This window comes from Syngnathus typhle, linkage group LG7, assembly GCF_033458585.1.
Source record: "Syngnathus typhle isolate RoL2023-S1 ecotype Sweden linkage group LG7, RoL_Styp_1.0, whole genome shotgun sequence".
Taxonomy (NCBI): Eukaryota; Metazoa; Chordata; class Actinopteri; order Syngnathiformes; family Syngnathidae; genus Syngnathus; species Syngnathus typhle.
In genome coordinates, this window is record NC_083744.1 from 1114574 (window position 1) to 1140355 (window position 25782).

The following is a 25782-nucleotide window of genomic DNA, read 5'->3' on the forward strand; positions in this document are numbered from 1 at the left end:
AACGTGTTATTTATGTAATAGTTATTTGAATAACTCTGAATGTTACGTCAGGCCCGTTCTCAGCTCTTTGTGTTTATGTTTAATTGTATCATAAACAAAGTGCAACAGAACAAACTAGTTCTCTTTTTATACATTATTTTACCTCGTCAGAATATGCAGTTTTTTGTTGTTAAAACCTCAAAACTGTCACGTCTCGTCCCCGGTTGGCTTATTATGTGCATATTGTCTTAGTTTCTGTCCGTGTGCCTATGTGCTCGCCCCTCCAGTCCTGTGTGCCCATGATGAAGTGTGATCATTCTCACCTGCCTCTTGTTACCTGTCGTGTATTTAAGTCAAAGTCAAAGTCTGCTTTATTGTCAATTTCTTCACATGCCAAGACACACAAAGAGATCGAAATAACGTTCCCACGGTGACAAAACATAGTACACAATATACATACAAGTAAACAACACAAAAAAATAAAAACAAGAAGGCACAAACAATGAATATATAAGTGATGAATAAATAAATAAATAAATAAATAAATAACACAATAAATAAGAGGAGCAAAAATGGAGCAAGTGTGCATGCAGCAGACAGTCAGAATATAGCGCAAAAGTACAGGACGCTACGCAGAAGGGGGGGAGAGAGTTCAGGATCCTAACAGCCTGGAGAATGAAGCTGTTGGTGAGTGGTGGTGCGAGAGCGCAGGCTCCTGTACCTCTTCCCAGAGGGCAGAAGATCGAACAAAGAGTGAGCGGGATGACTCACATCACTCACAATCGTGGTCGCCTTGCGGGTGAGATGGGAGGTGTAAATGCCCTTCAGGGAGGGGAGTGGCCTTGTGGTAGAGTGTCCGCCCTGAGACTGGAAGGTTGTGGGTTCAAACCCAGGCCGGGTCATACCAAAGACTATAAAAATGGGACCCATTGGCTCCCTGCTTGGCACTCATCATTAAGGGTTGGAATTGGGGGGTTAGATCACCAAAGTCCTGTCTGCCACTCACTCCCCGTCCGATCATTCTTGTTGTCGTCACGCTTCATGTCTTTTTGGTTCCTGTCGTTTTCAAGTCTGTTTCGGTTAGTCCGTCAGTCATGTTATCGTTTGGTTAAGTCATGTCAGTCTGCCGAGTCTGTCTTTTAAGTTCCTCCAACAAACCCTGGTCCAAGCTGCACTTGTTCGCCCTGCTCCATTCCATCCGTGACAAAAACAGACACTTTTGATAAGGTGCTTCATATAAATGAAAAATATGAAACATAATTCTTTGTGGGATAAAAATAACTAAATTAATTAATTAATACATGCAAGTACCCAAAAACAAGGGGGAGCAAGCGGGTATATAAAGGTTCGAGAGCAATGCATAAGCTCAGACCCACTCACATCTGTAGATCTGTCTCCATTATAGTACCAGATGTCATCCACAAGAGTAGCAAGGTGTTCCAGACTTTTTGGGATGTTGTAAGGCAGAAGAAGAATGCTCATCGCCTAAGAAGAGAGCAATAGTTTTGTTTTTTGTATTGGTCTAAAATTCTGATTAGAAAGGTGCACTGGTCTTATGCTTACTCATGCTGCGACACGTCATTACACGCACCTTACCTGTGGCCATGTTTCTATGTAGGTGATGTGCATCCTCAGTCTAGTCTCAATAGCTTCTCTTAGAAAGTCAGTAGTCTTCTTTGGTCTGCAAGATAGTCATCAAATATATCTGTATTTTTGACCCAAAGTTATTACATTGTTATATTATTACAATACTACATTTGAACATCATTATAGATTTTTGTGTGTGCGTGTGTGTGTGTGTGTTGTTTCATGCACTTACTCTTCTTGGCCCAACTGGACCTGCTTCTGTTGTTCAGCTAGTGTCTCTCCCAGTTGTGAATTACACTGAGCAATGAAATGGAGGACCAGGTCTCCAGCTCCATTGTAGAACATACCAATGGAAGCAGATGAGAGGCCTAATGTCTAGTACCAATACAGACACAGACACAGGCAGTGCAGTTCAACATGATTATTTATGAATCTTGCTAAATCATTATAAGCCTAGGAGTGTGAAACAGATGGTATTGGAATGGACCAATTTATGTCTGTACTAACAGGCATGGATTCATGCGAAATCAAACGGTGCCGTGTTTCAGTTCTGAAGAACATCTTAATACATTATGACTGTGCGAGAGTAAAAGAGTCGTCAAGTTCCCATGGCACACATAACAGTGTATCCATACCAGCGTAATAACATCCATCACCCACTCATGCAGGCCTTCACAAATGCTAGAAGCAGGGCTGTGGACTCGGTTCGGACTTGGGGACTCGGTCGGACTCGGTCATTTTTGCCGGACTCGGACTCGGTGCTGATTTTGACCGAGTCCACCGAGTCCGACAATAAAAAAAAGAGGCAAGACGCAGCAAGAGAGTGTCAGGTTACAGTCAGCACTATTTTCCAGGTTCTTAGATAGCAAGAATAGGTCGGACAACGACGTGAATGATAACTGCTTTATTCCTTACTCACAGTGCGTTCACAGGGCGTACCACAACAACACAGAATGCCAATCCCACTTCCGAGCTTTTTCTACTACGGAATTCGAGTTAGCCCAAAATACACAACATCTCTTCCCCTCTTACAATGAACGTGCTATATGCATGAACAACATAGTCTTATGCACCTATAACTTGACATCTTCAAGATCTATCAATAACTACCATTAAACAATTACCGTTTTTTTCCGTGTATAGTGCGCCCCCATGTATAGTACGCACCCTAAGAATGGCATGCTGATGCTGGGAAAAAGCTTGTACCCATGTATAATACGCACCCAATTTTTATGAATTTTTTTAAATTTTTATTTATTTATTTATTTATTTATTTTTTAAGTCCCAATGATCGTCACACACGCAGGGAGGCAATGGGTCCCATTTTTATAGTCTTTGGTATGGTCTTAACTAGGCTGGATGTAATTTTTTTTGTTGGCGTTGATTTCTCCGACTGCCCCTAAACGCACCACCGCGCTCCGTGCGCGCATGGGCTGCGGACGTGAAAAAGGCGGCTCTGTATGGGAGAGACGTTGAAGAGGAATAAAAACACCCTTGGAAACCAAAACTTGCCCCTCGTCGTGACTCGGAGCCGCAACAAATGTTTCGGATTTGTGTAGGGTACATTGTGACAGACAGCAAACTAGCAGGTGATCGAGCGAGCGTCTGATACAAGAGCATTGCGGTCGTATGGAGCGTGTTTGAAGTGAACAGCAGAGACGAAAGGAACAAGGCAAAGTGTTGTGAAATAAAATATTACCTGTAATACGCATTTTGTTATTTGCTGATTGAAACTGCTAATTAAACTGTGAATTGAAACTAATAGGAAGAAAACATATCTTGCTCTTAATATAGCTGACGTGTCTTGCGCATACGTTCTGCGCATCTGTAATGGCGGCCTCCGTATGACGTCCGGTCCGCGATGGAGATTAAAAACAAACAATATTTGACAATAACACACCATCAAGGATTGCACCATCGCATCAAACGATGTGTGTCGTCAATTATGGATTTTTTTGACTAAGTGTGTTGGGCAAGATGGCTGAATGCGATGCGCGATTGACAACAAACAAGAAGAAAGGTGAGTTTTATTTCGGGGGAGATTTGTCATGTCTCGTCCCCAGTTTTGCTATGTGTCTAGGTTGCCATAGTTTCTGTTCGCGTCGCCCCTCTCTTCCTGTGTCACCTCAATCGATGTAACGTGTTTTGTATTTAAGTCCTGTCTGCCCCTCGCTCACCGTTGGATCATTGCATGTGTTACTGTCATTCTGTTCCTGTCTTTGGTAATGTCACCCTGTCTTTTTGTTCCACGACTTTGTCGGTCAGTTCTGTTGTTGGTTTTGTTGTACCATGACTTTCTTTAAAAAAAAAAAAAAAAACAAATTTAAAAAAAAAAAATTAAAAAAAATTTTTTTTTGTACCCATGTATAATACGCACCCCAGATTTTAGGACAATAAATTAGTTAAATTTTGCGCACTATACACGGAAAAAAACGGTATCATATATGGTCCAGACAATTATGACAATAATATTCCCATGAAATCTTAACTTTGGGTGAGGGTGGACTACCTCGAATTATACCGAATTATCGCGAAAAACCGATGTCGTACGGCGTCAGCACTATGTTGTTTTCAATAAAAACATGAAGAACTCACGTCTGCGTCAGTCAATTTTAATTTTTATAAAGGATTATTCTCATTTGATGTCTTTAAATTCATCCGCGTTCTGCCATTGAAGCGGGGTGCATTCAAAGACCAGTCGTACAGACGGAAACGTTTTGTGATCAAATCTTTCATATCGAGAATGATCTGAGTGAATTGATTTGAATGAATAATTGAGAAGAAATTTCAGTTCTGAAGGCTCCTTTTGTCCCAAGCAAAGTGACAGATGGTGGGGAGGGGGGATAAAAATTGTAAAATCAATTCACTCAAATCATTCTCGTTATGAAAGATTTGATCACAAAACGTGTGTGGCTTTTTCTTAAATGAACACGTTTGACATTGCTATCGTGTCAGCTTTTAATTATATTGCGCTGTCATGTTAAAGCAAATTCATAAATGCAACAATATTAATCTGCTTTGAAAATACCTGAGTAATAAAATAAAATGGATGGATGGATGAATGATGATCACAATTAAGTATAAAGTCTCCTTTGTAATATATACTCCTTGTAGTCTGTACCCAAAAAGAAGAGTTTCTTTGCATCGAGGTTTATGCAAAGAGCTCACGTAATTATATTGTTGCGTTTTGGTGAAGTGAATGAGTGTTCCGTCTGTACGACTGATCTTTGAATGCACCCCGCTTCAATGGCAGAACGCGGATGAATTTAAAGGCATCAAATGAGAATAATCCTTTATAAAAATTAAAATTGGCTGACGCAAACGTGAGTTCTTCATGTTTTTATTGAAAACAACATAGTGCTGACGCCGTACGACATGGGTTTTTCGCTTTCCAAATAAGGGGTCGTCACTAATTATTTGTGTTTAGATAAATGTCTGAGCTATGATGGTGTAATTAATGATTAAAACTTGAAAGTATCTGTTTATTGTATTCGTTTATATGTTTAATAAAGACAAAGCCATCACAAAACTGTTGTAATTATTTGGATTTTGATCTAAATTAGCCTTGAATAAAGACTAAGCAGTCACATGAATTAACAGAAAAAATGGACAGCCGGACTCGGACTCATGGTCAAGAGGCCGGACTCGGACTCGGTGCAAAAATCCGACCGAGTCCACAGCCCTGGCTAGAAGTACATTTCCAAGTTTGGAAGCAAGGGAGATTTGCCTGCTGCCAAGCCAAACAAATATATACTTCATGAAGTAGATTGTAGCAATGAAACCTTGCACTTTCTAGCATGCCTCAGCCGGGCGTTGAGCAGTGGACGCCACGGTGCCAGCGGTGCACTGCGACTGGTGACATCCTTATCAATCAGTGCGGACTAAAGAGGAGACGCGTTGCTCGCCTCCACCGACACTAACTGGTCCTTTCCTACAAAATTAAATCATGCCGGAAGGTGTGCAGCATCACCATTGCTAGAACTTACCTGTACATAATGCACAGTGTGCTTTACACCAATACTTACAATACGGTGGCCAAATTCATATTTTCACAAGTCGTAAAATCTTGTGACCTTTACATTACAGGATTACATACTGTGTCGGATACATTCAAATTCATACTGTGTCAAGTAAATTCATTTTTACTGTGTCCTCTGGCTCATTTGGTTTAATTTCATATTTGGTTTTAGTCAATTTAAACTTAAAATTTAAATAAGAATTTATATTTATTTATATAATTTATCAAATATATTTTTTTATTTTATTGTTGAAGATATTAATATTTACTACCACAAGTACCAAAATTTGGTACCTTGAGTCCCGGTATCAATTACCAAGTACCAAAAATCGGAACAGACCCTCTTCAAAGGTGAAAAGTACCCAGCCCTATAGCCCGCCGCACACCAAATTCAAATTTACTGAAGCCAAGTGTGTGGGGTTCGGCTACTTATTCTGAGTGGGTGATGGTCTGCTACTGGTTGTGAAGCCAGTGTACGTTGCAGCAAAGTCACAGATGTAACAGCCAATCAAAGTTGAACATGAGATTTGACAAACGCACAAAAAATAATTTTAAGGTAGCAAGAGTCCTAGCGTACTGCTGCCAAGCCATGCCATTCAAATGCAATATACACAACACAATACAAATTAATTGACAGTATTTTAGCGTGTTTTACAACAGCTGCAGCTATAACAATGCGCTTCACATATAGGACAACCACACAGACAACCACAAAGATACGTAGTGAAAACAGTAAATTGGAACTGAATTTAATAAACAGTGGGCTAACAGTAACTGTAGAAACTCAGTCAAATTAGAAAGAATAAAAATGGATCTTCAAACGAGTTTAAAAAATGGACAATGGAGAGCGAGGGGGGGAGCCTTGCCTAACAGGTTATTCCAGAGGGAAGGATACGCAATAGAAAAGGCTCAATTCCCTCCGAGAGGACAGACAGACAGACAGACACTTTATTGATCCCCGGCGGGAAATTCAGTTCCCAGCAGTATGAATCAATAATTAAATACATGAATGAACATCCACAAATAAAAATAATATTTTCAATGTTTTACAAACATTAACAAAGTAAAGTCAAACCTCGGTTTTCGACCACAATCCGTTCCAGAAGGCGCTTCGAGAAGTGAATCAGTCGAATTCCGAATCTACTTTTCCCTTTACAGATAATGGAAAAAAATTTAATCCGTTCGAAGACTAAAAAAACGCCTTTTTTAAGCATTATTTCATTTGTGCATTTTTGTCAGATCGCGCAACTGCAGTGCAACGCCAAACGCGCAACCGTAGCGCGCCGCCGACCGCGCAACTGCACCGCGCAACTGCACCGCGCAGGTTGCATTATTGTGACAGAGTCGTCGCTGAAATTTAAAAAATATTTTTAAACTCCAAAATTTAAGTGGACCTCAGTGCGCAGGGAGCTTAATTTGGTCCGATCGCGCAACCGCAGCGCGCCGGGCGCTCACTGTCGCATTGCTTTAAGAGTGTCTTTACGAGTCAGTGACGATACTTCCCGTTCACGAACGAGTCGTGAATTTATTATTATTATTATTATTTTTAATAAACATTTATGTTAAAACTTATCTAGTTTTTTTTATTCCTTGTTTTTATACTCGCCTATTAAAACATCAGACATTTGGTTAACAGCTTTATATGACAATATGTATATGTGTTTTACGTTATGAGTTGGTGCCCCCCAAAATAACAAATGTCAGCATAATGGTTTTTTTTCAGCTTTTTATTAAAACACAAACACATTTGGTCTATTAACACCATCAACTACAAGCCAACAAATACAAAATTAAAACATCAATGTCGGCATAACGTGTGTCGGATGTAAATGGTTTTAGCAGCAATGCTGTCTGTCACTCACTCGTGCAGACCAATCAGCAGTGAGCGTTAGATGGAGGCGGGACTTTACGAGTCAGTGACGTAACTTCCCGTTCACGAACGAGTCGTGAATTGCATTTCCCGTTCAACAACGAACAAATCTGTGAGTGAACGAATCACTCGGTGAGTGAATCACTCGGTGAGTGATTCACATTTCTAGTTCACCGCGAGAACGGATCAGTGAGGAAAGGAATCCTGGCTTTCCCGTTCGCGAACGAGTCAATGAGTGAACTGCCTTCCTGTGCATCAACGGATCAGTCAGTGGACGTGTTGCGTCTCCTGGCGTGAACTATGTAAACCAGAATGTAGATTTACGATTTACTTATAGTAAGTTTTAAATAACATGTATGCATATATATGCCTAAATATTGTTATCCAATATATTGACTGCAGTTTCATATTAGATTGCTGGTTTGAGATGTACTTTAATTATTATTATTATTATTTTAATAAACATTTAAGTTATAACTTGTCTGGTGTTTCACTCCTTTTTTTTATATTCGCCAATCAAAACATAAAAATCTGACATTTGATTAACTGCTTTATATGACAATATACCGTAATTTTATGACTAAAAGTCGCACCGGAGTATAAGTCGCACCAGCCATAAAATGCCCAAAAAAGCGAAAAAAAACATATATAAGTCGCTCCGGAGTATAAGTCGCATTTTGGGGGGCAATTTATTGGACAAAATCCAACACCAAGAACAGTCATGAACGCGCAACAACAGGCTAAACGGTAGCTATGCTAACGTGACATAAACACAAACTAAGAGCTGAAAAAACTATTACATAAATAACACGTTAAGAAAACCATCTGCGTCACTCCAATTCATTAAATCCATCAATCGTCCATTGTCAACAATGCGTGCGCGCCGCTGACGGCTCTTGCACTTCAAAATATTCCACAGGCCCATATAACGATATATAAATTATATATCAAATAACTATTATATAAGCAATAATGTTATCAAACCATCTGTGCACTCTAAATCATTAAATCCATCGATCAAATTCCTCGTCCTTTGTCAACATCGCCGCGTGTGCGCCCTGACGTCAGCCTCGCCATCTTCTTCTACTACTACTTTGGGATTTGGCTTCATAGAGATACATCGAAACACTAGACGGTCGCTTTAGCTGGTTGACGACGTGCAGACCTGTCCACCATCTTGAGTGAGTCACGGGAAATGGGCATGCTGCCGTCAGCAGCGCGGCGCGACGTCGCGGTCGCGCGTCAGCAACGCGACGCGACGTCGCGGTCGCTCGTCAGCAGCGCAACGTCGCGTCAGCAGCTCGGCGGTTGTTTACATAAAGGACAAAGATCGACTCGTCCAGGGGCGGTGGATAGACTTAGACTTAGACAGACTTTATTGTCATTTTGTAAGCACTCGGTGCACACAAAACGAAATTTCGTCGCATACGGCTCTCAACAAAGGAAAGGACCGTCGAGAGCCGTAGCAGCCGCAGCCGACTGGGGCGCCGCCATCTTAATCTTAATAATACAAAAGACACACGGCATGAGCGCAACTCAATAACTCTCATAAGGCTGCCACATAACGGCGCCACAAAGAAAGTCAGAAAGTGCTCAAGATAAAAGCCATCAAAGCAAATCAAAGCTAAAAGACAAAGGAAAAAAAGTAACAGCGGCCAACCAGCACCCCCAATACAAGAGAACACCCCAAAACACACAAAATAGCCTCCACGGGGTCCATCGACAGGTGTAAGGGCAGTCCAGTTCAACGGCGCCGAATGGACCGAGGAAGCATGAGGAAGCGGACTCCCCACAGGGGTTGCGGCTGCAAGGCGAGGGACCCGGTCATCACTGGCCGGATAAGCAGGAAGGCGTCGTAGAGTTACGCTGGCCCAACCGATGATCCCGGTCCCAGGAAGAAAAAAAATAATAATAAAATATCCGATCCAAAGAGATACCGAGGTGCGGTAGAAGGCACCAGCATCGCCGAACGGACAAAAAAGACAAAAAGAAAAAGGAGAAAAGAAGGAAATAAAGGGGAAAAGAGAGAACACTGCTGGGAGGCAGCCACTCACGGACGGCGCCATACCAGACAGGCTCGGACAATGCTTTTACGCACGCCCGGTCCTACTCTACCGAGCTGTCTTTCACCACATGCCTGTAAGTTTGTTTCGTTAAATAAAGAGCCGTTTACGGAACCCACGTCTTTCCTTGTACTTTGTTAACGCTACAATCTAGTTATATACTAGATCTGTGGAATAACGACGAGGCTGACGTCAGGGCGCACGCGCGGCGATGTTGACAAAGGACGAGGAATTTGATCGATGGAAAAAATTATTAACCTATCGTTTAGCCTGTTCACGTGTTGTTGCGACGCTGCGTCAGCAGCGCGGCGGTTGTTTACATAAAGGACAAAGATTGACTCGACGAGCTGCTGCTGACGCGACATTGCGCTGCTGTCGTCACTTGAAATTCAAATTACAGTAATCCCTTGCTACATTGCGGTTTCACTTTTTTTTTTTGAAAAGGAACAAGGCAAAGTGTTGTGAAATAAAATGCACAGAACGGCTGCGCAAGACACGTCAGCTATATACGTAAAGAGCGAGAGTTGTTTTCTTCCTATTAGTTTCAATTCACAGTTTAATTAGCAGTTTCAATCAGCAAATAACAAAATGCGTATTACAGATAATATTTTATTTCACAACACTGCCTTGTTCCTTTGGTCTCTGCTGTTCATCCTAAAACACAAAGGCGCTTTTTAAGCAATGCGACAGTGAGCGCCCGGCGCGCTGCGGTTGCGCGACCGCACCAAATTAAGCTCCCTGCGCAGTGCGCACTGAGGTCCACTTAAATTTTAGAAAGTACATCAGGACTTTAAAAATATCTTCTAAATTTCAGCGACGGCTCTGTCACAATAATGCGACCAGCGCGGTGCAGTTGGGCGGTCGGCGGCGCGCTACGGTTGAGCGTTCTCTCTCGCGCTCTCTCTCTCGCTCTCTCTCGCACACACGCGCACACACGCACACGTGCACACACGCAAACCGGATATTATACGGAGGCCGCCATTACAGATGCGCAAGACACGTCAGCTATATAAAGAACGAGAGTTCAGTTCTCTACCTAAATCCGTATTACAGGTAATATTTTATTTCACAACACTTTGCCTTGTTCCTTTCTTCTCTGCTGTTCACTTCAAACACGCTCCATGCGACCGGAATGCTCTCGTATCAGACGCTTGCTCGATCACCTGCTCGTTTGCTGTCTGTCACAATGTACCCTACACAAATCCGAAACATTTGTTGCGGCTCCGAGTCACGACGAGGGGCAAGTTTTGGTTTCCAAGGGTGTTTTTATTCCTCTTCAACGTCTCTCCCATACAGAGCTGCCTTTTTCACGTCCGCACGCGTCTTTCCCGTGCGCGCACGGAGCGCGGTGGTGCGTTTATGGGCAGTCGGAGAAATCAACGCCAACAAAAAAAATTACATCCAGCCTAGTTAAGACCATACCAAAGACTATAAAAATGGGACCCATTGCCTCCCTGCGTGTGTGACGATCATTGGGACTTAAAAAAAAACAAAACAAAAAAAACAAAAAAAAAAAACATTTTTTAAAAATTCATAAAAATTGGGTGCGTATTATACATGGGTACAGGCTTTTTTCCAGCATCAGCATGCCATTTTTAGGGTGCGTATTATACATGGGGGCGCACTATACACGGAAAAAAACGGTAGTTGTATTGTTTGATGGGTTATGTATGTGTATGGGTTGTTTCCAGCGCACTCCTTTAAGTTTGCCTTGCATCGTACGAGTAGCCGATATGGAGCAGCACGGCAACTAACTGTCGCCAGCAAATGTATTTTGTTGTCTCGATGACTTATGTTTGGTGTGTTGCCGAAAGTATTTTATTTATGGTTATTTAGTATCGCGGAACCGTTACGCGCAATTAGTTATGTGATGTGTGCAGTCTACTCGTGTTGTGTGACGTCAGAAGTTGAGCATTGCAGAAGCACACAGACACATCTCACACACACACACCACACACCCTTCACTCGCATCATACAATAATCACACACACAAGAATCACATTCACACACCCAAAGACTCACCCATGTACACTACACACACACCTGCTCTCACATCCTTATGACCAAACGTGTGCCTATACCCTTTTGGCAGTTTGCCTGTATGCCTCTATGAGCCACAGTGCCTGTTACTTTTTTGCCAATAATTCAGTAAAGCAATTAAGCAATCTTCCCTCATCTGTTCTGACCGACACCCGGGGGCGAAAAGAGCATAACTATCCTCAGGCTCCCCAACTATAGCGGTAGCAGTTTGCATTAATAATAATAATTCATTAAATTTGTATAGCGCTTTTCAAAAACCCAAAGACGCTTACAGGGAACAAGGCAAAGACCTACAGGAGGGGAGGGGGAAGGAGAAGAGACAATGGGATAAAATTTAGAAGAGGAAAGCAGTTATGGGTAGGGGAGGTCATAGGCTTGAGAGAAGAGGTAAGTTTTTAGACGGGACGTAAATATGGGGAGTGTGAGTGAGTCACAGACAGACTGAGGGAGAGAGTTCCAGAGTCGGGGTGATGTGCAGCAGAAGGCTCTGTCACCAAAGGATTTGAGTTTAGATTTTGGGACTGTCAGACATGAAGTGTTGGAGGATTGGAGTGGACGATTGGGGCAGTAGGGGACAAGGAGTTCGGAAAGGTAAGTGGGAGCCAGGTGGTGAAGGGCTTTGAAGGTGAGGAGGAGTATCTTGAAGATGATACGCTCCTTAATGGGGAGCCAGTGAAGAGAGTGGAGAACAGGAGTGATGTGTTCACAGGACCGGGTGTGGGTAAGGAGGTGGGCAGCATAGTTTTGGACTAGTTGAAGTCTATGGAGTGAGTGAGCAGTGATTCCAGTGAGAAGGGAGTTGCAGTAGTCAAGCCAGGATGAGATGAAGGTGTGGATGAGGGATTCAGCGGCAGGGAGAGAGAGGCAGTGCCGGATTTTGGCAATTCGTCGGAGTTGGAAGTAGGAGGTCTTAACAACTGAGCTAACATGAGGGTGGAAAGACAGTGTAGGGTCAAAAATAACGCCAAGGTTGCGTGCCAGAGGGGAGGGAGTGATGCTTGAGCAGTCAATGGTGAGTGTGATGGATCCAGTTTTATTAAGGGAGGATTTAGTGCCTATGAGGAGGAGCTCTGCTTTGTCACTGTTGAGTTTGAGAAAGTTGTGGGTCAGCCATGTTTTTATTGTTGAGATGAGGGTTTCAAAGTGGGTGAGGGGAGGGTTTTGGGTTGGTGTGGTGCGTATATAGATCTGGGTGTCATCAGCGTAGCAGTGGAAGTCCAGATTGAGTTTGCGGATGACATTACCAAGGGGAAAGAGGTAACAGATGAATAGGAAGGGGCCAAGAACTGAGCCTTGGGGGACCCCTTGTGTAACTGGGGAGAGGATGGATGTGTGGGCGGAGAGAGAGATGAACTGGTTTCTGTTGGCGAGATAGGATGTGAGCCAGTCAAGTGCAGTGCCCTCAACACCTAGTTGGCGCAGCCTTTGAAGGAGGATGGAATGGTTCACAGTGTCAAAGGCTGCGCTAAGGTCGAGTAGTAATAGGATGTTGAGGGCACCAGAGTCTGCAGAAATGAGGAGATCGTTGGTGACTTTAACAAGAGCTGTTTCGGTGCTGTGAAGTGGACGGAATCCGGACTGGAAGGGTTCATAGAGGTTGTTGGACTGGAGATAGGTGTGGAGTTGGGCGGAGACAATGCGTTCAAGGATTTTGGTAAGGAATGACAGGTTGGAGATGGGACGGTAGTTGGAGACGTTGACTCGGTCCAAGGTGGGCTTTTTGAGGACGGGGGTGATGGCTGCTTATAGACAGTGGGAAAGTGGCCAAGGGATAGAGACTAATTGAAAAGGGTGGTGAGGTGAGGGAGGACAGGGAGGCAGGCCTTAGTTAAGGTCGTTGGAAGGGGGTCGAGACAGCAGGTGGTTGTCTTGGATCCGGTGATGATGTCTACAATGGTGGAGTTGACAAAGGAGAAGGCAGTGAGAGAGGAGAAGGGCGAGAGGTCAGAAAGGGGTGGGGGGCAGGAGAGCAGAGGAGGTGGGGGAGGAGGAGTTATTGATGGTGTCGGTCAGAGAACTGTTGATTTGGGCAATTTTGTTGTTAAAGTTGACAAGGAAGAAGTTACAGAGGGCGGGTGAGGAGGGTGGCTTGGAGGCCGGTGGCTGGAGCAATTTGTTGACGGTGGAGAACAGTATGCGGGGGTTCTGGTTGGTGTTATTAATGAGAGATGAGAAGTAAGCAGATTTGGCAGCAAGAAGAGCATGACGGTAGGAGGAGATGTGTTGTTTGAAGGTTTCAGCATGGACAGTGAGGCGGGTTCTTTTGTGGAGGCGTTCGAGTTGAAGGCCAGTTTGTTTCATGGAGCGGAGTTCCGGGGTGCACCAAGGGGCAGTTGGGGATTGTAACACAGGAAGTTTTCCAGGGGGCTAGGGAATCAAGGGAGTCAGAAAGGATGTTGTCGAGCATGGTGGCAAGGTCATCAGGGAAGGAAGAAGTGGGGTCGGAGGGAAGGGCAGAGGATAAGAGCTGGCAAAGCGTGATTGGGTTTACTGTCTTGATGTAGGAGATGGTGCGTTTTGTGGAATTATGAGGCAAGGGTAGAGGGGCGGAGAAGAGGATGCAGAGATGATCTGACAGTGGGAAGGTGAGAGGACGGGGGTTAGATCTAAGTGGAAAGGAGGAGCATACTATATCCAGGGTGTGGCCTTTGGTGTGGGTGGGGAAGTTGATGTGCTGGGTGAGATGGAAGCAGTCCAGAAGGGAGATGAAGTCGGACGTCAGTGGAGCAGTTGGCTGGTCGATGTGGATGTTGAAGTCACCGAAGAGTAGGAGGCGATAGGAGACTGAGGATAGGATGGTAAGGAGTTCAGAGAGTTCAGAGAGAAAAGACCGATGTGACTTTGGGGGGCGGCAGATGAGAACAGCAGTAGTAGAGTTGGGGAGTGAAAAAGCGAGATATTCAAAGAATGAAATAGATGGGAGGTTGAGGTCCAATTCAATGATGGGTAGGGACTGCTTAAGGAGGACAGCAATGCCACCTCCTCGCCCAGAGAGGCGGGATTTGGCGATGTAGCTGTAGTTGGACGGAGTGTCTTGGTTGAGAGTAAAAAAATCCAGGGGCTGTTGCCATGTTTCACAGAGAAGGAGCAGATCCAAGTTATTGTCCAATAGTACCGTATTTTCCGCACTCTAAGGCGCACCTAAAAACCTCAAATTTTCTTAAAAGCCGACAGTGCGCCGTATAATCCGGTGCGCCTTATATATGGACCAATACGGTAAGCAGCCGCTGACTTCATTTTCCCCCGTAGAAGAAGAAGCGCGCGGTGCATGCTGGGATATATTATATCCCCATTACTATTCGAATGAAGGCAACAGCCCTAGCAAGCGAACTTCGATTTAGACAGACTTTATTGTCATTTTGTAAGCACTCGGTGCACACAAAACGAAATTTCGTCGCATACGGCTCTCAACAAAGGAAAGGAACGTCGAGAGCCGCAGCAGCCGCAGCCGACTGGGGCGCTGCCATCTTAATCTTAATAATACAAAAGACACACGGATGGCATGAGCGCCTTAACATTAACGATTTTAAAGGCGGTCTTTCTTGGTGCTTTCGGTTCATGAAAAGACGTACCGTTTTTTTCCGTGTATAATAGGCAAAATTTAACTAATTTACTAAAATCTGGGGTGCGCATTACACATGGGTACAATTTTTTTTTTTTTTTTAAGAAAATCATGGTACAACAAAACCAACAACAGGACTGACCGACAAAGTCGTGGAACAAAAAGACAGGGTGACATTACCAAAGACAGGAACAGAAACCAAACAGACATCATGACAGTAACACATGCAATGATCCGACGGTGAGCGAGGGGCAGACAGGACTTAAATACAAAACACGTTACATTGATTGACGTGACACAGGAAGGGAGGGGCGACGCGAACAGAAACTATGGCAACCCAGACACATAGCAAAACTGGGGACGAGACATGACAAATCTCCCTCGAAATAAAACTTGAAATCACCTTTCTTCTTGTTTGTCGTCAATCGCGCATCGCATTCAGCCATCCTGCCCAACACACTTAGTCAGTAAAATTCATAATTGACGACACATCGTTTGATAAGATGGTGCAATCCTTGATGGTGTGTTATTGTCAAATATTGTTTGTTTTTTAATCTCCATCGCGGACCGGACGTCATACGGAGGCAGTATCACTGCGCATGCGCACGATGGATCCGATGCGCAGAACGGATGCGCAAGACACGTCAGCTATAGAAAGAGCGAGAGTTCAGTTTTCTTCCTATTAGTTTCAATTCACAGTTTAATTAGCAGTTTCAATCAGCAAATAACAAAATGCGTATTACAGGTAATATTTTATTTCACAACACTTTGCCTTGTTCCTTTCGTCCCTGCTGTTCACTTCAAACACACTCCATACGAACGCAATGCTCTCGTGTCAGACGCTTGCTCGATCACCTGCTCGTTTGCTGTCACAATGTACCTACCCTACACAAATCCGAAACATTTGTTGCGGCTCCGAGTCACGACGAGGGGCAAGTTTTTGTTTCCAAGGGTGGTTTTATTCCTCTTCAACTTCTCTCCCATACAGAGCCGCCCTTTTCACATGTCCACACACTTTTTTCACATGTCCGCACTGATCGCAGTGGTGCCTTTCCGGACAGTTGGAGAAATCAACGCCAACAAAAAAAAAATACATCCAGCCTAGTTAAGACCATACCAAAGACTATAAAAATGGGACCCATTGCCTCCCTGCGTGTGTGACGATCGTTGGGACTTAAAAAAAAAAAAAAAAATTGGGTGCGTATTATACATGGGTACAGGCTTTTTTCCAGCATCAACATGCCATTTTTAGGGTGCGTATTATACATGGGGGCGCATTATACACGGAAAAAACCGGTAATCTCTCCATCCGCACACGGACTACTGTTTCACAGCAACTGCCAAAAGACTACCAAGAAAAACTGGCCACTTTCCGCGCATATTGCAAAAACAACATTACTGAAAAAAAGATCCGGCCAGAGCACATCACCAACATGGACAAGGTTCCACTCACCTTCGATATTCCTGTGAACCGCACTGTGGATAAAACGGGAGCACGCACGATAAATGTTCGCACCACAGGGAATGAGAAGTCCTCCTTCACTGTGGTTCTCGCTTGTAAACGGAGTTGTCAGAACGCTGGTTTGTAATCTATAAGTAAAGTTTAACTGACCTATCTGACTGTTTTGTTGACATTCCCTTTAGCGCAGCTCCATCTAATGAATGCATAACGTAACCCCAGCCTCTACTGTAGCGTCTATTCTATGCGCCTTGTAGTGCAGTGCGCCTTATATATGGACAAAGTTTTAAAATAGGCCATTCATTGAAGGTGCGCCTTATAATCCGGTGCGCCTTATAGTGAGGAAAATACGGTAGTTAAAAAATAACTGGTGATTTGTTGGAGAGGGAGCGACAGTTCAGCAGCGCGAGGGAGATGGATGAAGGAGCGGAAGGGAGGGGGAGCGGAGATTGTTGAGGTTGGCAGTACGGGAGGTGGGGGTGACGGGGGGGCGCGAGGTCGTCCAGAAAGAAGGGATGGGTGACCCATCAGGGAAATGTCGGTTAAAAGATAGTCCAGAGCTGCGGTGGATGTAGCGGCGACGGCGGAGGATCCCAGCCTTGCTGGCAGCTGAGGTAGCAGCAGCAGGGAGACGCTGATTGTAGTTGAGGTGATGAAGATCAGCAGCAGTGTAGACAATTGAGCGAGAAGTTGGTAGAATAGAAGCCCGGAGTAGCAGAAGCGATAGTTCATGGAAGAGATGAGACGTGACAGCAGCTGGGAATAATCCAGATAAAATGCTAGCAGTGGCTAGTAGCTGGTTAGCTAGAAGTTGGTAGGCAGTGAAATGCATGGAAGCAGCAGTGGACCGAGTAGTGATGTTGGTGGGGTGGGTGGTGGTGTTGGTTTATCCCAGTGCTTCTCAATTATTTTCTGTTACGCCTCCCCCTAGCAAGAAGAAATCTATTCGCGCCCCCCCTCCCCACCGTGACTATCCTAACTTGTCTTGTAAGTCGTAAAATGTTGCACTGTCGCAAACGTGACAGAAGTAACAATGAGAGTGCCACTGCCCCCTGCTGTAGTAAACCCGCAATTACACTTTATTCTAGTACTGCTAAAAAAAAAGCCTGTTCCCCAGGGTCACATGCGCCCCCCCAGGAATAGCACCGCGCCCCCCAACGTATAATAATACAAGAATAATAGTAGGGCTGCACCTAAAACAAGCTGGATTGGCGCCCTTGAGGACCGGAGTTGGTGACCCCTGTTCTAGTGACTGGTCCAGACTGGTGGCAAATATTCGGACCTACATTTCCAAGCAGTAAAAGAATAAACATGATGTCCCAAATCACGCCAAGGAAAGGAAATTGAGAACCGATTCTTGTTGAGAACCGATTCCCACATTACCAATTCATTGGAATCGTTTGCTATTTTGCTAACAATTCCATTTGCCGCAAAGTTTAGCGATTAAAGTCAGCACAAATTACGTCACTACGCACGTTACGCACTAGGGGTGTAAATCGCGGGTTTTGTCACAATACAATATCATAGATACAAAGAACTACGATACGATATTTGCCGATATCTTAAAGCCTGCTGCGATTCATTCACGATATATCACGATATAGTGCTCTACAATCGATTTATTTTTTTTAAATAAAAAATATAGAACAATATCCTGATTTATAACAATTATTACGCAAAATCAACAAGGTACTGCAAACTCTTTATTTAGGAAATTACAAGAGTATTGTAGTATACAAAGTGCTTATTTTAACACTGAACTTTGATGTCGTGTTTTTTCTTTAAATGTGCGGCGAGATTTGTGGTCCCTGAATATTTGATCACCGCATGGCAGGATTTACAAACTGCACGTTTCTTGTCCGTTGAGCCATCTTTTCTTTGGAATCCAAAGTGCTTCCAAACGAATGACTTGAAGCCTAATTTCCTCGTCTTTTTGGACACTAGCCATAGCACCAGCCCAGGAGGCGCGTACAACAACGCCGCGCACTGCTCCCGGAAAGAGGAAGCAAGCAACAATGAACTGAATTTCAAAATAAAGTCGCGTCTAATGTCCGAGGTCAAACACGGCGATATAAATCGATGTTTACGTTTAGCATCGATGCCAATCGTAGAGCATTATATCAATTAATCGATGTGTATCGATGAATCGTTACACCCCTATTACGCACGCTACGCAACATGCGTAGCGATGTAAACAATGCTGGTGCCTATGAGAAAGAAGTGCTCCAAAGTTTAGTTACATTTCGCTAAGAAGTACGAGATTAGAGCAACATACAATACTTGCAATGTTGAAATTTCAACAAAGGGAGGAAACACCTCTAATATGCAAAAGCATTTGAGCATGCATGTATGATCCACTGCGGAGGGTCAGTCAACAACCTAGCACTAGCAGCAACATTAGCCCGAGCTCGAAGTGCAGTTTTACTGGTGATAACTAATACTGTTTTTCATGCTAGTTCTATTTCTATAATTGAACAATCTGCCATGCAAATCACATCTCATGTTTTTTTAGATGATGTGAGACATCGTCTGACTGGTTCAGACGCCAGCAGCCCTGTACCTCAAGCTTATGCATTCAAGGAGGCAGGGAGGAGCAACATGTTGAAGGAAAAGACTGAGGAATGTCATCATGCAGTGACAAAGTTTGTAGTTAAAGGCTTGCACCCATTTGCCACTGTAGAAGCCCCAGATTTTCGGTAGATGATGATTTCTATTGTAAGATAACGTTTGCATTCACTCTTAGTTTGTAATGTCATCTTTACACAAAGTTGTAATATCTAGAACAAAATTATCATAATCGTTTGTGCTTCTTTTTTTCCTCAAATGAAAACTTTTAAGAAAATTGATAAACAGAATCATAATCATAAAAATCTTATCAATTCCCATCTCTAATCACACCCCTTCAAATTCAGGGATTAAATTTGAACTGTGGGAAGGTAAAAATTGTAATTTGACCGTGTCACCTCAGCACCAGCCGCAATTGAATCCATGGTCCAGCCATGCTGTGGGACAAATTCCAGAGCAGCATTTAGGACTTTACTTTGAAGTTGTTCCTCTGTTTCATACTCCTCACCCTGGTCCTGGTAACTTGCATACAAACAGGGAATAATTATTTCTCTCTCTCTCAAAGAAATGCCATAAACACAAACAAAATTCAGTAAGAACAATACTAATACTACGACTACTACGACTACTACGACTACTACGACTACTAATAATAATAATAATAATAATAATAATAATAATAAGAGGAGGAGTAATTTAATGCATAGACATCCTGCAACATGTTTTAGCATGAATATTTTACATGATTAGCTTTTGCAGTACTTACCTAGTTCTTGGCCTGGTAAACTCATCTGCTACTGGGTTAGCTGTTGAGTCTTCTTGTGAAGCTGCTAGATCATCCCCAGCAGAATGTGTGTATTTGTTTGATTTGGATTCATCCTGAAGCCACTGGGCATAGTGGAAGTCTCTTTCAAGACTGGGATGCTGCAGTTTTGATGTTGGTGCCGTCACAACTGCAAGAAGCAATGCTGTCATTCGACTATAAAAGATGTATTTAAAAGAGGCCTAACAGACAGACAGACAGACAGACAGACAGACAGACAAAAACTGTACGCTTCGAAGCACAACAACGTTTACGTTAGCTAATTTTAGCTAACGACAGCCTTCACTATCAGCTAAAATGATTCGGCTTATTTGGCTAGCGTCAGCTTTAGACTCCGCACGACAATAACGCAAGGAATACTATTTACTTACGAGTTCCGTTTTAATCACGCATATACTATAAAATAAAGTAGTTACCGCTACACAGGCCGCGAAATGCCCTTCCTGCGCGTATTGCTCGCAGCAGCACCGCCATGTCTGGTTTAGGGACTAACAGTGTGCGTCACCTTTGCGCGACCAAGTTTTTTCCTTTTTTTTTTCCCACGCACACGCAGCGACCCTCCAGTTTTTCTTCTTTCGTCTTCATCTTTTCCAGTGTACGTACTGCATCTCGGGTGGTACTATCCAACTAAGCATTATCTTCTTAAATTCAAGAAAGATGTTTGTGTTGATTGTTTTGTGGACTATACCCTGAAACTTTGGTTAATCTGTTCTGGCAATGCCCCCTATAGTATAGGGCAGGGACGTCCAAAGTCCGGCCCCCGGTCAGATTTCATACGGCCCGCAGCTTCGGTCTTATAATGTATTATTTATGGCCCGCCTGCACTGTCAAACTCAATTAAAAAAAAAAATCATGTAACTTAAAACTGTAATTCCTCATTTTACCAAAAGGTGGCAGCACCACTTTAATAATATCAGTCTGCAGCCGTGCCTCGAACACCTCCGCTCATTTCTGCCATGGCGACTGAAAAGAAAACGAGGAAAGTTGACACTGAGGGCCGTCGCTTTCAAGAGAGATGGGAATTACAATACTTCTTCAATGAAAATCAAGGCAATTGTGTTTGTCTAATTTGTAAAGAGACGGTTGCCTTGTTTAAAGCGTATGTAAAGGCACCTTTAAGATGCTCTAAAAACCACTCAGAATGTTCGATTATATTCACCTGTGTCCAAATAATATTATAGAATTTGAAATAAAATTGCATTCATGAGCCAAACGCAGTCAATTCGTGCGTATTTCTCGATCTTCCCCGCCCCTGTCATGAACTGCTCCATTCTGGATCACGTGGTACCGTGACGTAGATGATAGGTCCACCCCCCCCCCCCCCCCCCCCAATTGTTTACCGATTGTTAGGCCGAAGAACCACACACTCTCCTGGTGTTTTGTCTCTAATACGTCACATTACAAACTGGTGTTTAAACGTCTGTTCCACGATGGTGAAGGTTTGTGTTGTCAAATTTTGTAGCAATACGCACAAAACCCACAGCTTACATCGTTTCCCAGCAACGGAATCTATACGACGACAATGAGTTCGTTTTGTCCAAACAAAACAAGCCGATTTTAAGTCAGTGATGCAGTTTAGTGGGGCCATATCTATTTCCAGCTCAGAGTATTGGCTGATCTTTCTGGTAATCTTTTCAAATTCTTGACATGAAGACTCCACAGCAGATGTCATCACAACACATTGTGTACACGAACACCCAGCAAAGTACAATTTAAAATGACACTTTCGAAGTTAAACAAAAAAGAAAAACATAACAAATAAAACTTACACAAGAAGAGCCCTAACGTGGCACTTGACAGCTGTCGGTGTCAAATGCAAAATGTAAACAAGGACCATGTGAAAATTAGGTCAATGCAATCTCCGGTTAGAATATCTTATTTTTTTCCATTTTGCGCGTAGGTATTAACAAGTAGAATAGTTTTAAATTATTCACAATTATTTAGGCAATTAATTATGGGATATTTTGTTACGAACCAGTCAGTATTTCCAAGCTGATCCGCATTTTCCTGACCATGGCCCTGCCCACGACCACGATGATCGCCATTTTCAGTTTGATTTTCTTCCGCTGGGGTACTTCTCACCGGTTCAAATTGGTAGCCTTGTACCCGAGGAAAGAAATCACACTCTTCTTCATTTTCGTCTGAAGGTGAAGAATCATCTGAGGGAGATTCGTCAGACGACATTGCTTCCGCTGCTGTATCCGCCATTATGTTTACATGGGCTAAGTAACTCGGCAACGCTCGGCGTCCAATAATCTACGTCACAGTCACTTCGGCAATTTCCGGGATGAACTTCAACGATCACATACAAACCGTCGATTACTCCTCAATTCACAATTTTACCGTAATTTTCCATGTATAATACGCCCCCATGTATAATACGCACCCTATAAATGGCATGTCGATGCTGGAAAAAAGCCTGTACCCATGTATAATACGCACCCAAATTTTGACTCCTACTTAAGTCCGTAAACGTAAAATTATTTCAGAAAAAAGCTCATCTTTGGGAACAACCGGATGTTTTTCTGCCGGTCAGTATAACTGCGCATGCGCTAGCAAACTCGATAGCGAAGAAATTCAAGATTCAAGAGTTTTTATTCGCCATGTTTGAGCGTGCCAAACAAGGAATTTGACTTCGGTAAATCACACCCTCTGTTCAACATTTAGGTGACTAACAACACTCAGGACATGTGAAAAATGGCAAATATTCTCAAACATCCCCTGATCTTAAACTCCCAAAAGGGCAAGGAAAAACTCAAAAATCCAGCTAGGGGAAATGAGAAACCTTGAGAAGAGACCACAGATGGGAAGGTCCCTCTTCCAGGATGACCAGGCTGCAATGGATGCAGAGAGGACACATAGTACAAACAGTGTAGACAAATATGTGAGACTCTCAACGGGATCACCAATATTTGAGTGATGTTCCAGTTATTTATTATCTTTCTGTGTGTTCACAATTGTCATGGTGATCTTTCTGGTGATTTCTTAACTAGGCTGGATGTATTTTTTTGTTGGCCTTGACTTCTCCGACTGCCCAGAAAGGCACCACCACGATCAGTTAGGTTAAAATGAAAAGAGAGGAAAGTGACGTGCGGACATGTGAAAAAGGCGGCTCTATATGGGAGAGAAGTTGAAGAGGAACAAAAACACCCTTGGAAACCAAAACTTGCCCCTCGTCGTGACTCGGAGCCGCAACAAATGTTTCGGATTTGTGTAGGGTACATTGTGACAGCAAACCAGCAGGTGATCGAGCAAGGGTCTGATACGAGAGCATTTTGTTCGTATGGAGCGTGTTTGAAGTGAACAGCAGAGAAGAAAGGAACAAGGCAAAGTGTTGTGAAGTAAAATATTACCTGTAATACGCATGTTGTTATTTGCTGATTGAAACTGCTAATTAAACTGTGAATTGAAACTACCGTTTTTTTCCGTGTATAGTGCGCCCCCATGTATAGTACGCACCCCTAAAAATGGCATGCTGATGCTGGAAAAAAGCTTGTACCCATGTATAATACGCACCCAATTTTTATGAATTTTTTTAAAAAAATTTTTATTTATTTATTATTTTTTTTTTTTTAAGTCCCAATGATCGTCACACACGCAGGGAGGCAATGGGTCCCATTTTTATAGTCTTTGGTATGGTCTTAACTAGGCTGGATGTAATTTTTTTTGTTGGCGTTGATTTCTCCGACTGCCCGTAAACGCACCACCGCGCTCCGTGCGCATGGAGCGTGTTTGAAGTGAACAGCAGAGAAGAAAGGAACAAGTCAAAGTGTTGTGAAATAAAATATTACCTGTAATACGGATTTAGGTAGAGAACTGAACTCTCGCTCTTTATATAGCTGACGTGTCTTGCTCATCCGTTCTGCGCATCTTCTGTAATGGCGGCCTCCGTATGATATCCGGTTTGCGTGTGTGCGAGAGCGAGAGAGAGCGAGAGAGAGAGCGCGCGAGAGAACGCTCAATCGTAGCGCGCCGCCGACCGCCCAACTGCACCGGGCTGGTCGATTATTGTGACAGAGCCGTCGCTGAAATTTAGAAGATATTTTTAAAGTCCTGATGTACTTTCTAAAATTTAAGTGGACCTCAGTGCGCACTGCGCAGGGAGCTTAATTTGGTGCAGCGCGCCGGGCGCTCACTGTCGCATTGCTTAAAGAGCGCCTTCGTGTTTTAGGATGAACAGCAGAGACCAAAGGAACAAGGCAAAGTGTTGTGAAATAAAATATTACCTGTAATACGCATTTTGTTATTTGCTGATTGAAACTGCTAATTAAACTGTGAATTGAAACTAATAGGAAGAAAACAACTCTCGCTCTTTATATAGCTGACGTGTCTTGCGCATCCGTTCTGTGCATTTTATTTCACAACACTTTGCCTTTCTTCTCTGCTGTTCACTTCAAACACGCTCCATGCGACCGCAATGCTCTCGTATCAGACGCTTGCTCGATCACCTGCTCGTTTGCTGTCCCGTGCGCGCACGAAGCGCGGTGGTGCGTTTATGGGCAGTCGGAGAAATCAACGCCAACCAAAAAAATTACATCCAGCCTAGTTAAGACCATACCAAAGACTATAAAAATGGGACCCATTGCCTCCCTGCGTGTGTGACGATCATTGGGACTTAAAAAAAAATTTAAAAAAAAAAATTAAAAAAAAAATTTTTTTTTTTTTTTTTTTTTTTGTACCCATGTATAATGCGCACCCCGGATTTTAGGACAATAAATTAATAAAATTTTGCGCACTATACACGGAAAAAAACGGTAATAGGTAGAGAACTGAACTCTCGCTCTTTATATAGCTGACGTGTCTTGCGCATCCGTTCTGCGCATACTGTCATGGCGGCCTTCGTATGATATCCGGTCTGCGATGGAGATTAAAAAACAAACAATATTTGACAATAACACAACATCAAGGATTGCACCATCGCATCAAACGATGTGTCGTCAATTATGAATTTTACTGACTGTGTTGGGCAGGATGGCTGAATGCGATGCGCGATTGACAACAAACATAGGTAGAGAACTGAACTCTCGCTCTTTATATAGGTGGCGTGTCTTGCGCATCTGTTCTGCCCATCGGATCCATAGTGCGCATGCGCAGTGATACTGCCTTCTGTTAGGCTACGGATTTTAGTTATTGATCTGACTCCAAATTGTGATCAACACTTAACACAAGAATTGTTATGTCCAAATCCACACAGCTAACAATTTTGCGAGTTCGTTCTGTCAAAGAGAAGACCAGTAGATCAATTAGGCCAAATTTACCAATTGTTTAATCCTGACAAAGCAAGCTAATACAACCGGACAAACGCCTGGGTCTCGGGTCCTTAACACAAAAACTAGTGTGCCTTCTGTGACCATCAAAAGACAACACATTCTTCCGGGTTGCCCAGTTTTAAAGAAACACAATATGAATATTCAAGCATGCAAAATATTGTGTGGTGATTGGGCGATGGTCGATGGTCATCTCCTCCTCGTTTGGGTTTTCCCCTGCTCAGCACAGGTGTCTGGACCACAGAGACGAGTTGTTATTCGCGTTCCTCACCGGCCTTGAGATGTCTTCCCTCTCTGGACTTCCTGTTCCACAGTACTTTGTAGAAAACAAATTCATGTAGCCTGCACATTCCTTTCCACTCAATATGCGACCACACTACTACTAGAAATTATATTGATATGATTATATATGTCTAACGCAGCCTTAATCAAATATGTTTGCAAACTGCCGAAAGCACATTTCCCTTTACTCCGTATGATATCCGGTCTGCGATGGAGATTAAAAAACAAACAATATTTGACAATAACACACCATCAAGGATCGCACCA

General features: G+C 43.3%; 1 protein-coding gene across 3 annotated transcripts in view; it reads right to left on the reverse strand.

The window, feature by feature from the left end:
* coq9 (coenzyme Q9 homolog (S. cerevisiae)) overlaps positions 1 to 20526 on the reverse strand; it is a 71813-nt gene extending 51287 nt beyond the window's left edge. For all 3 annotated transcript variants that reach the window (XM_061282512.1, XM_061282511.1, XM_061282510.1), the window contains exons 1-6: positions 20383 to 20526; positions 19910 to 20096; positions 19542 to 19665; positions 1799 to 1941; positions 1576 to 1660; positions 1360 to 1464 (exon numbers count right to left, since the gene is read on the reverse strand). In XM_061282512.1, coding sequence (XP_061138496.1) covers positions 1360 to 1464; positions 1576 to 1660; positions 1799 to 1941; positions 19542 to 19665; positions 19910 to 20096; positions 20383 to 20440 — 702 coding nt within the window. In that variant the 5' untranslated portion in view covers positions 20441 to 20526. The remainder of the gene's footprint in view (positions 1 to 1359; positions 1465 to 1575; positions 1661 to 1798; positions 1942 to 19541; positions 19666 to 19909; positions 20097 to 20382) is intronic.
* Positions 20527 to 25782: the final 5256 nt, after the last annotated feature.